Here is an 18,073-nt window from a genome sequence, read left to right on the forward strand (position 1 = left end):
CAGTACCGATGCACCTAGTCTGGAACCAACAAAACCCTTGAACAGCTTCTACCCCCAAGCCATAAGGCTGCTAAACAGCTAATAAAATGGCTACCCGGACTACCTGCATTGAACCTTTCTTCCACTAACTCTCTTGCTTGGACTCTATCCACACAAACTGGACTTACACACACGCTGCTGCTGCTACTGTCTATTATCTATCCTGTTGCCTAGTCACTTTACCACTATGTACATATTGTATCTACCTCAATGACCTCGCACATCAACTCGGTACTGGTACTCCCTGTATATAGCCGTGGTATTTTTACTGCTTATTGTTATTCACCGTGTATTTATTCCTCGTGTCACTATTTCTATTTTAACTCTGTATTGTTGGAAAAGGACCCGTGAACAGTGAAATGCTTGTCTAGACCTGGTGTTTACGAAGCATGTGACAAAACATTTCATTTTATTTGACACACACACAATTTTCATATTTATCTGAGAATAAAGGGTTGAACTCAGGTGAGCTGAGATAAAATCTCAGAGGAGACTGGGAGCAGACTATGGTGTTTTGCCATATCTACATAATCACTCCATTTTCTATCACCGGTCTTCCACTCTCTGAAATACATCCATTTATCAAACTTGTCATCTCTCCTCTAGCTATTAGAGCGAGAGATATATGAATGGCTTCTCTCTCTAAGTCTTATGGAACAGGGACTGTGAAGCAACACAAACACAGGCACAGACACATACACATACACACACGATAACATACGCACACGTACACATGGATTTTGTGCTGTAGATATGTGGTAGTTGTGGAGTAGGGGCCTGAGGGCACACTGTGTTGTGAAATCTGTGAATGTATTGTAATGTTTTTAAAATTGCATAAACTGCCTTAGTTTTCCTAGGGTCTTGCAAAATTATCTGCTGCCTTGGCAACAGCTAATGGGGATCCATAATAAATACAAACACTAATCTACAGTGCCTTCAGAAAGTATTCACACCCTTTGAATTTTTCCACATTTAGTTGCATTACAAAGTGGGATTCAAATTAGTCATTTTTTGTCAACGATCTACACAAAATACTCTATCAAAGTGGAAGAAAAATTCAAACATTTTGTAAAAATGTATGGAAAATAAAACACTATCTTCATTAGATAAGTATTCAACCCATGTTAGAATCCCATTTGGCAGTGATTACAGCTGTGAGTCTTTCTGGGTAAGTCTCTAAGAGCTGTCCACAATTGGATTGTGCAACATTTGCCCATTTATTCTTTTCAAAATTCTTCAAACTCTGTCAAGTTGGTTGTTGATCTCCTATTGTCTGGTGGAAAGTAGACAACCAGGTTTTCCTCTAAGATTTTTCCTGTGCTTAGCTCCATTCCGTTTCTTTTTTTATCCTTAAAAAAAAATGATTTAACGATTACAAATCATACCCATAACATGATGCAGACACCACTATGCTTGAAAATATTAAGAGTGGTACTCAGTAATGTGCTGTATTGGATTTGCCCCAAACATAACAGTTTGTATTCAGGACAAGTTAATTGCTTTGGCACATGTATTACTGCCTTGTTGCAAACAGTGTCATGACGTCGCCTGCTTGGGTATTGCAAACCCCATCCCCCTCTCCCTGCCTTTCCCTTTCCTCCTTTAACCCATGCTGTGATTACAGAGAGACGTCGTAAATTCCTGAGAATCTCCTCATGGCCAAACAGTATTAAGAGAGAGGGTAAACTTTCAGGACAAAGGAATTTTCTCCCACCTCACAGAACTTGAGGTACGAACATATTTCATGTTCCTGCAAAAGTATAAAAGATCGGTGGAGAGTCCAGCTATTAACATGCCCATTGGTCACCATGTGGGAAACTCATGAGAGACTGTGGGACTACATTACCATACCGCTGTTTATATAATAACCTCAGATATGAGGTTTACATCTGTTTGTTGTATAAAATGAATGAGTGAGTATGATACTGTTTGTATAATTGTGTAATATGATTTTGGACTTAACTTCTTGTCAATAGGGGGAGCTGTTAGCACTTTTTTTCTTGGTGTTCCCAAATTAAACTGCCTCGTACTCAATTCTTGCTCGTACAATATGCATATTATTATTACTATTGGATAGAAAACACTCTCTAGTTTCTAAAACCGTTTGAATTATATCTGTGGGTGAAACAGAACTCGACTTAGAGCAATTTTCCTATGTGTATGTCAGAATGCAGAATTTTGCTGGCTGTTCTGAGACCTGTGTATTAATTTGCCTGTCCTCTATTGGTTGAGATGCACTGCATACGCCTTCCCCTGGTTGTTAGCGAATAGGGAGACTTGAAATGGAGTTTCTACGCAGAGCCGAAAGTCTATAAATTGATTGGAATCGATGTGTCCACCCTTTTGGATCTTCGCGCTGACGCAGAGAGGGTCTTGGCATGTCGTTTTAGAAGCTCTGGTTTTAACTCCTAGATATATCCGGCTCTGTTTTTATTCGATATAGGCTTTAAAGACATCATAATCTTGTTATTTTAAACCGATTTATATCAGTTTATGTCAGTATATTGCGATTTTCGGGCATTTCATTTTCTGACGTTGTATTGAGTTGGGTATCTCTCTCTCGCATGCCATTGTGTACTGCTAATTGCAACGTGGAAGGAAACATTCTCCAACCCAGCAACGATTCTTTTGGACAAAGGACACCTTTCCCAAGATTCTGATGGGAGTTCAGCTAATAGTAAGAACTATTTATGCTGATAATTCGTTGTTCTGTTGAAAAAGTAAAATGCATAAGACGCCATTATTTGCCGTGTAGCCTTGCGTTATCGCACCCTGTATTGCACCCTGTATTGCACAGTAAGGTTAATTTTAAAAATGTAATTCAGCGATTGCATTAAGAACTAATTTGTCTTTCAATTGCTGTCCAACCTGTATTTTTTTAGTCAAGTTTATGAATAGTTTTCGATAAGAATAGGTGTCTTTCCAAGATGGCGCCGGACAGATTGCTTGAGTATTTGGACACTATTTTCATTGTATAAGCACGATTTGTGCCGCTAAATATGCACATTTTCGAACAAACTCTATATGCATTGTGTAATATGATGTTACAGGACTGTCATCTGAAGAATTCTGAGAAGGTTAGTGAAAATTAATATATTTTGGTGGTGAATACGTTATCGCTATGTTTGGCTGGAATCAATGCTGTTGTTTGGTTTGCTACTGTGCTAAGCTAATATAACGCTATATTGTGTTTTCGCTGTAAAACACTTAGAAAATCTGAAATATTGTCTGGATTCACAAGATCTGTCTTTCAATTGCTGTACGCTGTGTATTTTTAAGAAATGTTTTATGATGAGTAATTAGGTAATACACGTTGCTCTCTGTAGTTATTCTAGTCGAGTTGTGATGGTGGCTGCAATGGTAAACTATGATTTATACCTGAAATATGCACATTTTTCTAACAAAACATATGCTATACAATAAATATGTTATCAGACTGTCATCTGATGAATTTGTTTCTTGGTTAGTGGCTATTTATATCTTTATTTGGTCGAATTTGTGATTGCTACTGATGGAGTAAAAAACTGGTGGAGTAAAAAAAATGGTGTCTTTTGCTAACGTGGTTAGCTAATAGATTTACATATTGTGTCTTCCCTGTAAAACATTTTAAAAATCAGAAATGATGGCTTGATTACCAAGATGTGTATCTTTCATCTGGTGTCTTGGACTTGTGATTTAATGATATTTAGATGCTACTATTTACTTGTGACGCTATGCTAGCCTATGCTAGTCAGCTTTTTTACTGGTGGGGGTGCTCCCGGACCCGGGTTTCTGAGGAAGTAGAGGTTAATTAAGAAAAATACAAATCCCTTTTTGATTTGAACTAAACCCGAGGACCCGCCCCTGAGCCAGTTGGGTCAGACATCCAAGGACAGCCCCTTCCTGCTATCTGAATAAAAGTAAACTGAGAAATTACCATTAGACCATGTTTATCCTCCATGGGGAGAACGAAGGTTACCATTGCTGAATCTTTAACCATACCACGTGGTTAAACTCTTATACGAATAAGAACAAGTTTTGATATTGACTACTAGTCTGCAGCTAGGAATTCGGTATCATTGAACGCGAAGAAAGACAACTGCCGAAACATCCATTCTATAACGAATGTCACTGAACTATCCACAATAACCGAGACAGAAGGAACTCCAACAGAAACTAACTTCTCTCCAACGATCAAGACGACACACACCGAGCGTAACTATATATATATTGATTGCAATTGTTCCCGAATGAGTGAGCGTTCATGTGTAAGGATTTGCATGTCAATTGTTATAATTGTGAACTCTGTAGTGAATTCTTAGTCGAACGCAATTCTCCCTTTTGTCTAACGAGCCGCCATGCCGGTTCAGCCACTAGGGCATATTTCTCCCATTTCATGTAACCCTTTTTAAGTTTGTTTGTTTGTTTATACATTTCTGTGAATTAATTAGTTAGTAATAAATAAATGATTTAAGACAATTGATGTATGGATGACTCATAGTGAAGACTGGGTTCGTGCAGATAATCAACAATTTACGACGTTTGGAATGAGACTAATGTGAGGTAAAAAAAAAAAAAACATTAATTAGAAGACTATTGATCAGATATGAAAATATCTGAAAGGTTATATTGGGAAATTATAACTTTGTAATCTAATAACTTTCCCTGGTGCCCTCGAATTCATAGTTAATTAGTTACGTTATTACTCAAGTGATCGCGTAATCCCTAATTACAGGAATCTTTGAAAAAAAACTATAAGTCTTCAATTTAACGATAGCAAAGACACGACAACAGGATGCATGTTTTGGAATATTTTTATTCCGTACAGGCTTTCCGTCTTTTCCCTTTGTCAATTAGGTTAGTATTGTGGAGTAACTACAATGTTGTTGATCCATCCTCAGTTTTCTCCTATCACAGCCATTAAACTCTAACTGTTTTAAAGTCACCATGGTGAAATCCCTGAGCCGGTTTCCTTCCTCTCCGGCAACGGAGTTAAGGACGCCTGTATCTTTTGTAGTGACTGAGTGCATTGATACATCATCCAAAGTGTAATTAATCACTTCATTTTCCTCAAAGGGATATTCAGTGTCTGCTTTTACAATAGTTGCCCTGCTTTGCGAGGCATTGGAAAACCTCCCTGGTCTTTGTGGTTGAATCTGTGTTTGAAATTCACTGCTTGACTGAGGGACCTTACAGATAATTGTATGTGTGGGGTACAGAGATGAGGTAGTCATTCACAAATCATGTTAAACACTTATTGCACACAGAGTGAGTCCATGAAAAATGTATTATGTGACTTGTTAAGCACATTTTTGCTTGGGAACATATTTAGGCTTGTCATAACAAAGAGGTTGAATACTTAAGACATTTCAGCTTTTCATTTCAAATGAATTTGTAAACATTTTGACAATGGTGTATTGTGTGTAGGCCAGTGACACAATCTCAATGTCATCCATTTTAAATTCATGCTGTAACACATGTGTAGAAAGTCAAGGGGGGTGAATACAGTACATTCAGAAAGTATTCAGACCCCTTGACTTTCTACACATTTTCCCCCTCATCAATCTACACACAATGTCACAATGACAAAGCAAAGTATTTTTTAGAATTGTTTGCATTTTTTAAAATGAAATATCACACTTACATAAGTATTCAGACCTTTTACTCAGTACTTTGTTGAAGCACCTTTGGCACCGATTACAGCGTTGAGTCTTCTTGGGTATGATGTTACAAGCTTGGCACACCTGTATTTGGGGAGTTTCTCCCATTCTTCTCTGCAGATCCTCTCAGGCTCTGTCAGGTTGGATGGGGAGCGTTGCTGCACAGCTATTTTCAGGTCTCTCCAGAGATGTTTGATCAGGTTCAAGTCCGGGCTCTGGCTGAGCCACTCAAGGACATTCAGAGACTTGTCCTGAAGCCACTCCTGCATTGTCTTGCCCGTGTGCTTACGGTCGTTGTCCTGTTGGAAGGTGAAGCTTCACCCCAGTCTGAGGTCATGAGCACTCTGGAGCAGGTTTTCATCAAGGACCTCTGTACTTTGCTCCGTTCATCTTTCCCGCAATCCAAACTAGTCTCCCAGTCCCTGCCACTGAAAAACATCCCCACAGCATGATGCCGCCACCACTATGCTTCACCGTAGGAATGGTGCCAGGTTTCCTCCAGACGTGATGCTTGGCATTCAGGCCAAAGAGTTCAATCTTGGTTTCATCAGACCAGAGAATCTTGTTTCTCATGGTCTGTGAGTCTAGGTGCCTTTTACTGAGGAGTGGCTTCCATCTGGCCACTCTACCATAAAGGCCTGATTTGGTGGAGTGCTGCAGAGATGGTTGTCCTTCTGGAACATTCTCCCATTTCCACAGAGGAACTCCGAGTGACCATCAGGTTCTTGGTCACCTCCCTGACCAAGGCCCTTATCCCCTGATTGCTCAGTTTGGCCGGGCAGCCAAAGTCTTGGTGGTTCCAAACTTATTCCATTTATGAATGATATAGACAGGTGTGTGCCTTTCCAAATCATGTCCAATCAATAAAATTAACCACAGGTGGACTCCAATGAAGTTGTAGAAACATCAAGGATGATCAATAGAAACAGGATGCACCTGAGCTCAGTTTGAAGTCTCATAGCAAAGGGTCTGAATACTTATGTAAATAAGGTATTTCTGTTTTCACTTTGTCATTATGGGGTATTATGTGATTGATGCCAAGTTGTCAGCCTTCCCATGATGCCCAGCAAGCAGAGTCGCCGCAGGGTAAACAAACCTTGCTCTGCCAAGTTACACCACGAGACTGATCTAAGGTCAGTTTTGTATTTCCATCCCTATTGGTTAAGGATGAGATTTGGGGAGGATAAACTGATTCTTGACCTGTACTCAGAGCTTACGCCAACACAAACTACATAAATCAAGAGCTCAGTCAATAAACAAACTCATCTAATATTAACATATGGACAAATCACCCTCAGAGCCAGGATGAAAATAGTTCCTGTGATGGATGAGGTAGAGACATGGTGTGCATTCCAAATGGCCCATAGGACTCTGGTCAAAAGTAGTGCACTATATAGGGAATAGGGTGCCATTTGAGACAACCATGGAAGTCTCAGCAGACTAAAGGCTGTTGTTGATGAGGTCTTAGCTGGAGAGTCGGTTGGCAGGGCCTGTAGGCAAGTCTTTCTCACGACTACTGGACTGTTGACATGGAGTCAGATCAGTGAAGAAAACAATCGTGCTCTCTAACCACCTAACTAGCCATAGCCAACTCCAATTTCATCACCGTTGATGTTGCTTTGAGGCACGTGATGAGGCCTGCCTCTCTCAATTCAATTTAAGGGCTTTATTGGCATGGGAAACATATGTTTACATTGCCAAAGCAAGTGAAATAGATAAAAGTGAAAGTACAAAAGGGAAAATAAATAAACAATTATGATTTGTATTTACAATGGTGTTTGTTCTTCACTGGTTGCCCTTTTCTTGTGGCAACAGGTCACAAATATTGCTGCTGTGATGGCACAGTGTGCCATTTCACCCAATAGATATCGGAGTTGGTCAAAATTGGGTATGTTTTTCGAAATATTTGTGGGTCTGTGTAATATACACTGCTCAAAAGAATAAAGGGAACACTTAAACAACACAATGTAACTCCAAGTCAATCACACTTCTGTGAAATCAAACTGTCCACTTAGGAAGCAACACTGATTGACAATACATTTCACATGCTGTTGTGCAAATGGAATAGACAAAAGGTTGAAATTATAGGCAATTAGCAAGACACCCCCAATAAAGGAGTGATTCTGCAGGTGGTGACCACAGACCACTTCTCAGTTCCTATGCTTCCTGGCTGATGTTTTGGTCACTTTTGAATGCTGGCGGTGCTCTCACTCTAGTGGTAGCATGAGACGGAGTCTACAACCCACACAAGTGGCTCAGGTTGTGCAGCTCATCCAGGATGGCACATCAATGCGAGCTGTGGCAAGAAGGTTTGCTGTGTCTGTCAGCGTAGTGTCCAGAGCATGGAGGCGCTACCAGGAGACAGGCCAGTACATCAGGAGACGTGGAGGAGGCCGTAGGAGGGCAACAACCCAGCAGCAGGACCGCTACCTCCGCCTTTGTGCTAGGAGTAGCACTGCCAGAGCCCTGCAAAATGACCTCCAGCAGGCCACAAATGTGCATGTGTCAGCATATGGTCTCACAAGGGCTCTGAGGATCTCATCTCGGTACCTAATGGCAGTCAGGCTACCTCTGGCGAGCACATGGAGGGCTGTGCGGCCCCACAAAGAAATGCCACCCCACACCATGACTGACCCACCGCCAAACCGGTCATGCTGGAGGATGTTGCAGGCAGCAGAACGTTCTCCACGGCGTCTCCAGACTCTGTCACGTCTGTCACATGTGCTCATGTGCTCAGTGTGAACCTGCTTTCATCTGTGAAGAGCACAGGGCGCCAGTGGCGAATTTGCCAATCTTGGTGTTCTCTGGCAAATGCCAAACGTCCTGCACGGTGTTGGGCTGTAAGCACAACCCCCACCTGTGGACGTCGGGCCCTCATACCACCCTCATGGAGTCTGTTTCTGACCGTTTGAGCAGACACATGCACATTTGTGGCCTGCTGGAGGTCATTTTGCAGGGCTCTGGCAGTGCACCTCCTTGCACAAAGGTGGAGGTAGCGGTCCTGCTGCTGGGTTGTTGCCCTCCTACGGCCTCCTCCACATCTCCTGATGTACTGGCCTGTCTCCTGGTAGCGCCTCCATGCTCTGGACACTACGCTGACAGACACAGCAAACCTTTTTGCCACAGCTCGCATTGATGTGCCATCCTGGATGAACTGCACTACCTGAGCCACTTGTGTGGGTTGTAGACTCCGTCTCATGCTACCACTAGAGTGAAAGCACCGCCAGCATTCAAAAGTGACCAAAACATCAGCCAGGAAGCATAGGAACTGGGAAGTGGTCTGTGGTCACCACCTGCAGAATCACTCCTTTATTGGGGGTGTCTTGCTAATTGCCTATAATTTCCACCTTTTGTCTATTCCATTTGCACAACAGCATGTGAAATTTATTGTCAATCAGTGTTGCTTCCTAAGTGGACAGTTTGATTTCACAGAAGTGTGATTGACTTGGAGTTACATTGTGTTGTTTAAGTGTTCCCTTTATTTTTTTGAGCAGTGTATGTGTCTCTAATATGGTCATACATTTGGCAGGAGGTTAGGTGCAGCACATTTTGTGGGCACTGTGCACATCGAGAAGACAGGCTTTCTCAATAGCAGGTGTAACGCAGGTCAACTGATGTTGAATACTTATCGTTACTAGTGAGATTCCAGTAACCAATCATATTATACTATATTGCTATTGATATGGTTAAGTCGACAGCTATTACAAATCAGCTGTCAAGCTGTATGACGAGCAGTTTATTTTGAGCCAATCAAAACTCAATATTCTCTTAGTCGCTCTACTAGAAACTCACATTATAAACAAGTTGGTGCCAAAATTCTGAAAAAAAAAGCTTGAACGTGACGAGCTCCCGCCATTCCATGGAAGAAAAAGTTTCAATTTGTGAGAAGTTGTATAAAACTGAACCAAACAGAGAAGTAGACATTAACACGCATCTATACAAACTGTGAGGGACTGAGGGAAAGATTGACGCCAGGATTTGGTCAGATTTTTTGAGTATGGATTTAGTTCCACCAAGGATGGTGAGCCGCCCGAACCGAGGACATCAATAAGAAGGTTTGCATGTGCAGATGTCTTTTCCTTGGAGAACAGTGAATTTGCACTGCCATACTACGGTGTGGTAGGATTTTTCTTGCAAGACATCATTGCAGTGGGATTGTTATAAGCACATGCTACACTTAAACACCTGACAGTGTTTATTGTTAGGCACAGTCACTCACATTTGATTCCATCTCATAGAGGTTTAGAAGTCAGTATTTGTGAAATGGGTTGTGTTTTTCTGTGGATTCATGTTTACTGTATTGCTATTGAACTTTGACATCTGAGAGACCCTCAGATTAAGATAGACTTGGGTGCACCATAGTAAACTATAGGCAGGAAATATGGCTGATATCTAAGTCTATTGTACTATTGATGTATTTCATTCACATTGAGCTCATTGAACAAATTTCCCATATCAATATTTACTCAAGGTGATTCATTTTTTGTAAGTATTGTTATTTACAAAATACAATCCGGCATTCTTTTCCTAAATGATTCAGTTGTGTGGTTTTCATTTCTCCCTACTGGTCCAGTAGAGAACCCAACTGGCCCAGTAGAGAACCCAACTGGTCCAGTAGAGTTTAAGCTTAAACATACAGTAGCCAATAGTGTTAAGCAATTGTTACACAAGGCTATGCTCACTGAGTCTGTACATACTGAAAGATTTCCATAATGTTGGGTCAGTCACAGTAGTCAGGTATTCTGCCACTGTGTACTCTCTGTTTAGGGACAAATAGCATTCTATTTTGCTCAGTTTTTTTGTTAATTCTTTCCAATGTGTCAAGTAATTATCTTTTTGTTTTCTCATGATTTGGTTGGGTCTAATTGTGTTGCTGTCCTGGGGTTCTGTGGGGTCTGATAATGTTTGTGAACAGAGCCCCAGGACCAATTTTGATTAGGGGATTATTCTCCAGATTAATCTCTCTGTAGGTGATGGCTTTGTTATGGAAGGTTTGGGAATCGCTTCCTTTTAGGTGGTTATAGAATTTAAGTGTTCTTTTATGGATTTTGATCATTAGCAGGTATCGGCCTAATTCTACCCTGCATGCATTATTTGGTGTTTTACGTTGTACACAGGATATTTTTGCAGAATTCTGCATGCAAAGTCTCAATTTTGTGTTTGTCCAATTTTGTGAATTCTTGGTTGATGAGCGGACCCCAGACCTCACAACCATAATGGTTTCTCTCCCCCCCCCCCCATGGGAAACATATGTTTACGTTGCCAAAGCAAGTGAAATCTCTCTCTCTTCAAATGTCATATTATGTCTATTTACAGTACAAAATGGAAATAAATATAGGTTGTATTTACAATGGTGTTTGTTCTTCACTGGTTGCCCTTTTCTTGTGGCAACAGGTCACAAATATTGCTGCTGTGATGTCACAGCAATCTCTTCCTCTTTTTACCAAACAGTCCTGCTGTTTACAGTTGAACAGTCAAAGGGGCTTTTCATTGGTCATGCCTGACTAGCCAACCAACCTTTGACCCTGATCAATGACATAGTCATATCGTATATATGGCACGTCCTTTTATCTAACGCTTCCGAACAAGGTTGACGCAGATGAAGGAGATAGATGGGCCCATAGAAATACATTCAGGAGGCTGTGCAGCGAAGATTGCTCAGGTCCTACACCTATTTGTTTGGTGCATTTCTCTATGGGTGTTTGTGTGGGTTCAGATTCTACATTGGTTCTATTTTGATTCTACATTGGTATTTCACCCAATAGATATTTATCAAAATTGGATTTGTTTTGGATTTCTTTGTGGGTCTGTGTACTCTGAGGGAAAAATGTGTCTCTAATATGGTCTCTCTCTCTCACCTGTTGTCTGTATCTGTAGGATCCTGTCGTAGACTCCGTCTGACAGCTCCATCACTGCTCTGCTCGCCTGGATCATCTGTAGACAGAGTACACAAGATCAGTCTATTATACACACACACATCAAAATAACATTTCATTAATAACCCCAGAGAGATTCAGACCCCACGTCTGATTAAATAAACACTTCTCGCTGCAATGCCTTTTGGGACACGACCCCACTTTGTGAGTCTGGTGTTCGACAAATGAGGATGAACACTACTGCTCCTAGAGGTCTGTCCAGATCCAACACACACACACACCACAGCTTCCTCCCATTCATTTCTCCCCCAAGCATTCAAGTCAAGGCGTGAGATCCACTTAGCGAAATAAGATGCTCATTTATGCTAATGCTATTCAGGGCCATGGTGAGCTCTCCCTCACTCTGATTCATCAGGAATGAGGATGCACTCTCAAAGCACACACATTCTACTTTGGGGGCATCTATGAAAGTAATCACTTTTAAATTAAATCAGTGACAGATGGTGGCAGGGAGAGAGAGGGAAGTAGAGAAAGAGGTTAAAAACAAGTCAAAGAATCAATCAACTTATATACTGCACAACTATTCTCAATGGAAACCCAAAGCGCTACATAAATAAAATGTGAACGATTGACTAGAATTGATTGATCGCTCCTCACCGTTTCATAGGTGGAGACCACCCTGCGTAGGACGTCCGGCAGGGGCCCCTGGGGCTCCATGGAGGGGTACTGCTCCCTCAGCTCAAACAGCATCAGTGGGTCCCCATCGGCCCCCACCACACGGGATCCCAGGGCCAATACACACTGCATGAGGTTAGCCACCGCTGACACCCCACACAGCTCCCTGAACACTGCCACCGAGTTCTACAGGGACAGAGAGAGATACAGAGGGTCGGGGGGGTTATGCAAAACACACACCCACACATCTATATAAAAACACACACAGACACACGCACTCACATACTGCTTGTCCTGTATTAGTGATGTAGTGTTCTGTGGATCATACTGTAATCCTCTACTAAGCGATTAGTTTCTGGGGTTTAATCATGGAACAAACTGTGACATGGTTTCCTGGGATACCATCACTGAGAACATCTGATTGAATTAGAGAAGCTTTATTGGGAGATGGTTAAAGTGACAACCACAAAGCGACCGTATCACTGCCGTACTATTGAATTAATGTTTTATTGAGGTCATTGAACCGCTAAAATCCAATCAGTTTTATTTAACAGCACAGGTTAGTGTTTTTCATCATGAAACCTAACCCTAACCTTAACCACACTGTTAACTCTAATGCCTAACCCTAACATTAAATTAAGACCAATAAATCACATACATTTTTACAATATAGAAAATTGTTCTAATCTCTTCATGATGTCAACGTGCTTGCCTTCAGTGTTTACTTCTGTTTAGGTGTGTGTGTGTACAAGACTGTGTGTGTGTGTGTGTGTGTGTGTGTGTGTGTGTGTGTTCACGGCCTCTTTGCATTAGTGCATCAGCCTACTACATCAGGGTGACATAGTCTGATGACTCATAGCATGAATCCCATGTATCTCCAGCCTAAACACATCAGAGGTCCTTAACATAATTTCGACAGCCAGACTAAATGCTTATGTAACCGATGTGAAATGGCTAGCTAGTTAGCGGTGGTGCGCGCTAATAGCGTTTCAATCGGTGACGCCACTCGCTCTGATACCTTGAAGTAGTTGTTCCCCTTGCTCTGCAAGGGCCGCGGCTTTTGTGGAGCGATGGGTAACGATGCTTCGTGGGTGTCAGTTGTTGATGTGTGCAGAGGGTCCCTGGTTCGAGCCCAGGTAGGGGCGAGGAGAGGGACGGAAGCTATACTGTTACACTTACAGGGACCATCACCTTACCATCAGCTTACCATAACCATAACCTGTCAGTCTAAAGCAGATCTTCATAGATCAGACTAACTAGCCAGTTTAGATGCAGTAAACAATCTCTCACTGGTTCTGTGTTGTCTACCGCCACTCGGTCTCAAAATGACCTTTATTTAACTAGGCAAGTCAGTTGATGTCTCTGGAGGAATGATCAGCCATCTTTATGGTCATAGTTTAGTGATCACTGAGATGAACCCAACCCATGGAGGGTTCAATCTACCATAAATTGACATGTCTATTCTGAGTTAGACATCATCTGTTGTGAATACAGGTATACAGGCATTTCAGTCATGAAATGTGAAAATGGTGATTGATAAATTACTGTTTATCCTTCCGCCTCACCTGCATGTTCTCCCGCAGGTCCGTGGCCTCCTTCAGTTGTGGGCCGGCCATTTTGAAAACCTCGTCCACTTCTTTGATCCCCAGGTCCCGGAGTGCAGCGTAGTCCCTCCCTCGCCTCGCCTTCCGCACAGACAGCCCCCGCTTGTAGGGCTTTCCCCCTCCTCTCCGGTTGGTGAGGGCCACATGGATGAACAGCATGGCGTACGGGAGGTCCTCCCCCATCAGTGACTGTAATGGTATGTGCCGGTAGCCTGGCTGTAGGCACTCCAGGGGAATGGTGTACTGACCTGTGGTAAAACAGGGGGGATTACAAATGATGTACAAGAGTGTTAGACAATGAAATTACCATGAGAAGATAGTGAATGTTCACTCACTCTTTAACTGCTACCAAGTGTTCTTTATCTTAGCTAGTAATACTTGCTTGTGAGCTAGCAATAACCTTCACATGGCTGAAAAGTTGTTGTAGTATCAAATCAAATATTTATTGGCTTCAGACAAGCTCAACCAAAAGCAGACTGGACACCGGACTAGCAGTCAGTGCAGAACTGACCTTCGCCCTCCCTTCACTACTAACCTATGAACTCGTCCCCTATGAATTCGTCATCCAGCACCACGAAGCGCACCATGGCCAGCTCTGGCAGGTTGATCTGGAACTCAAAGCTCTCGTCAAAGATGGGGTTGTGTCCGTTCTGCATCACCGTGCGGGTGCGGCGCTCGGCACAGTCGGCAGGGATACCGTGGATCTCCACGTAGACATACGGGTCCACCACATCTCCTTTAGCTCCAGAACCCCTCGGACGGGGAAGGTTCTGACCACTGATCACCTGCATGGATGGATCCGGTTTATTGATTGATTGATTCTTAGTTTGTTTGATTGGTGCAAGTGTACTGAATAACGGAACCGATACCATTCAACCATTAAGAGAAGTGTACTGAATAACGGAACCGATACTATTCAACCATTAAGAGAAGTGTACTGAATAACGGAACCGATACTATTCAACCATTAAGAGAAGTGTACTGAATAACGGAACCGATACCATTCAACCATTAAGAGAAGTGTACTGAATAACGGAACCGATACCATTCAACCATTAAGAGAAGTGTACTGAATAACGGAACCGATACTATTCAACCATTAAGAGAAGTGTACTGAATAACGGAACCGATACCATTCAACCATTAAGAGAAGTGTACTGAATAACGGAACCGATACCATTCAACCATTAAGAGAAGTGTACTGAATAAGGGAACCGATACCATTCAACCATTAAGAGAAGTGTACTGAATAACGGAACCGATACCATTCAACCATTAAGAGAAGTGTACTGAATAACGGAACCGATACCATTCAACCATTAAGAGAAGTGTACTGAATAACGGAACCGATACCATTCAACCATTAAGAGAAGTGTACAGAATAATGGAACCGATACCATTCAACCATTAAGAGAAGTGTACTGAATAACGGAACCGATACCATTCAACCATTAAGAGAAGTGTACTGAATAACGGAACCGATACCATTCAACCATTAAGAGAAGTGTACTGAATAACGGAACCGATACCATTCAACCATTAAGAGAAGTGTACTGAATAACGGAACCGATACTATTCAACCATTAAGAGAAGTGTACTGAATAACGGAACCGATACCATTCAACCATTAAGAGAAGTGTACTGAATAACGGAACCGATACCATTCAACCATTAAGAGAAGTGTACTGAATAACGGAACCGATACTATTCAACCATTAAGAGAAGTGTACTGAATAACGGAACCGATACCATTCAACCATTAAGAGAAGTGTACTGAATAACGGAACCGATACCATTCAACCATTAAGAGAAGTGTACTGAATAACGGAACCGATACCATTCAACCATTAAGATAAGTGTACTGACTAACTGAAACGATACCATTCAACCATTAAGGAGCCAACAAGCCAGGCAGTGAATAGGAGCCTCCATTAAACAGATATAAATAAGCACCGCTGTCTATCTGCTAGCCACTCACCTTAACATGGAGCAGCTGAGGGGACACACCCGGCACAGAGTCTCTCGTATCGGCGCTGAAATACGACACCTCCTGTCGCATGATGGCGGGTCGCAGCACGTACCCACAATTCCCGTTCTGGCGGAACCAGGCGATGTTAAGGTCCATCATCAACCCGGGCGTCTGGTAGTTCAAAGCCACAATCTGACAACCGCACTTCCACAGGTCCTGTGGGTTCATGTTGCTGGAGTCGATGCGCATGGCGCTGGGGTAGACCCGCGACAGGAAGCGCTTGTTGTAGTTGACAAAGTCTCCTGGGCGCTCGCTGGCGCAGCGCACAGCCAGGGTCTCGTTGAACGAGCAGAGCTCCCAGGGTTTCTGGATAGAGAACGACATCTGGAAGTCTGTGAAACGTACTGACTTGCACAGAGTCACCAAGTCAGAGAGCTCCTTTAGGAGCTGGAACCGTTTAGGGGTAGTAGGAGGGGTCAGGGATTTAATGCTACTAGTACCACCACCCCCTCCACCTTTCTGCCCCCCCTCCCCCTCTCCTTCTCCACTGTTACCAGCCTTCATTCTCTGGCACATCTCCGCCCCCTCGTCTTCGTCAGTCACGTCCCCCTCCGCCCCCCCGCATCCCTCCAACTTCTGCCCCTTCAACAGGATCTTGCCCCTCAGGGCATTAGGCGAGGGCAGGTACCCCTCCCCTTCCCTGAGGGGCTCCGTGTACAACCTCTCCCCCAGTATCTTCCTCAGGTGCTGGAGCATGACTCTCTGCTGACAGGGGGAGCAGTGGTTCTCCACACACAGGATCAGTGGAAACTCCGAAGCCTCGAACGCAAAACGACCGATCACATCCAGGACACAGTGGAACTTGACGGGCGAGGTGAGGGTGTGACCAGTATAAACCACGGGTTCGTCGCTAGGGCCATCCCAGACATCCACCTCCACACACCTGCAGCCCATCTTTAAAGCGCGGATGTAGCCGGTGATGTCAGCGGGCCCCCTGAACTGGTCCTCGATGAGGTAGGTGTTGTGGGAGGAGTTGATGTAGTAGTGGGATAAGGGCTGGCTCATGTCCTGGCACACCTGGCTGTGCTCCGAGTCAAAGAGGTGGCACTCCAGGGAGGTGAGATATCTGGTGAAACCGTCCAATGAGAGGCAGCCTTGGCGACGTCCCTCCTCCGACGGCTCGTGGGATTGGATGAGCTCCAGACTGGTGTCTTCAGTCACCTAGACACGGAGGGCAGAGGAGAACAGAGAAATGAGCATCTCTTGAAGTGAAATTGTTATTTGTATTTCTAAATCGACAACGGTCTATTGGAGAGACACTTTATTTCTTATCAGCTAGACAGAGCTAAGGAGGGACAATAGAAGAGAAAAAGGGAGAGGAAACCCATTCAAACTGTCCTACTGGCAGAACAGAAAACCCATGAAACAGTCCTACTGGCAGAACAGAAAACCCATGAAACCGTCCTACTGGCAGAACAGAAAAGTGGTCCTCTTCGCCATCCTTACCTGAGCCATGCCCTGCTCAACCTCCAGGAACCTCATTAGATCCTTGGTATCCAGGTACTCCTTGTTGCTAGAGAACTGCACCAGCAGGAAGTAAATCTCCGGTCGGGTGCAAAGGTCGTGAAAGACCTCAATGAACTCCTCCTTGGTTACCCTGTCCTCTATCCCTCCTCTTCTGTTGTCTGCGTTTGCTCCAGTCCCAGCTCCAGATTCACCCCCATCCCTTTCCTCAGCTTCAGTCACAGCTGGAGCCCTATCCACATCGCCAGCTCCTGAGCCAATCACAGTTACAACTGAAGCCCCAACCTTTGCTTCAGCTCCAGCCACAGTTCCAACTCCAGATGTCCCGGGCCCATTCATCCTCTCCTTGACGCGATGGAGCTCCTTAAACCGGTGTTCCACTTTCTCACTCCTCACCCCAGGGTTAACACTCCTGATCAGACCTACAGCCGACCGCAAACTGATCCCCACCTCCTCTCCTCCACCCTGTCCATCTGAGACAACCATAGAGGAAAATGTCTCTGCTAGCCATGCGAGACGAAGGCTGTCCTCACTGCTGGCCATCATGTCTATGGCATGCTTCCCATACAGAATCAGATACCTAGGATGAGACAGACGGATTGCACAGAGATTGTCATAATTAAAAGATACCAGGGTAGGAAATACTATGGGAGTCATCTGTTCCAGTTGTTTTCATTCACTTCCATTGTCTAACTGTGAGTTCCATTTGGGTGTAAGTCTAGATTTACATCTTGAAGGATCTTGACA

The 18,073-nt window shown here is 43.5% G+C and overlaps 1 protein-coding gene across 1 annotated transcript in view; it reads right to left on the reverse strand.

The window, feature by feature from the left end:
* Positions 1–18,073, reverse strand: part of LOC120027445 (inactive phospholipase C-like protein 2) — a 42,231-nt gene that overhangs the window by 3,190 nt on the left and 20,968 nt on the right. The window contains exons 5-10 of the mRNA XM_038972381.1: positions 17,309–17,906; positions 15,812–17,023; positions 14,369–14,618; positions 13,795–14,081; positions 12,212–12,415; positions 11,537–11,612 (exon numbers count right to left, since the gene is read on the reverse strand). Coding sequence (XP_038828309.1) covers positions 11,537–11,612; positions 12,212–12,415; positions 13,795–14,081; positions 14,369–14,618; positions 15,812–17,023; positions 17,309–17,906 — 2,627 coding nt within the window. The remainder of the gene's footprint in view (positions 1–11,536; positions 11,613–12,211; positions 12,416–13,794; positions 14,082–14,368; positions 14,619–15,811; positions 17,024–17,308; positions 17,907–18,073) is intronic.

This window comes from Salvelinus namaycush, chromosome 32, assembly GCF_016432855.1.
Source record: "Salvelinus namaycush isolate Seneca chromosome 32, SaNama_1.0, whole genome shotgun sequence".
Lineage (NCBI taxonomy): Eukaryota > Metazoa > Chordata > Actinopteri > Salmoniformes > Salmonidae > Salvelinus > Salvelinus namaycush.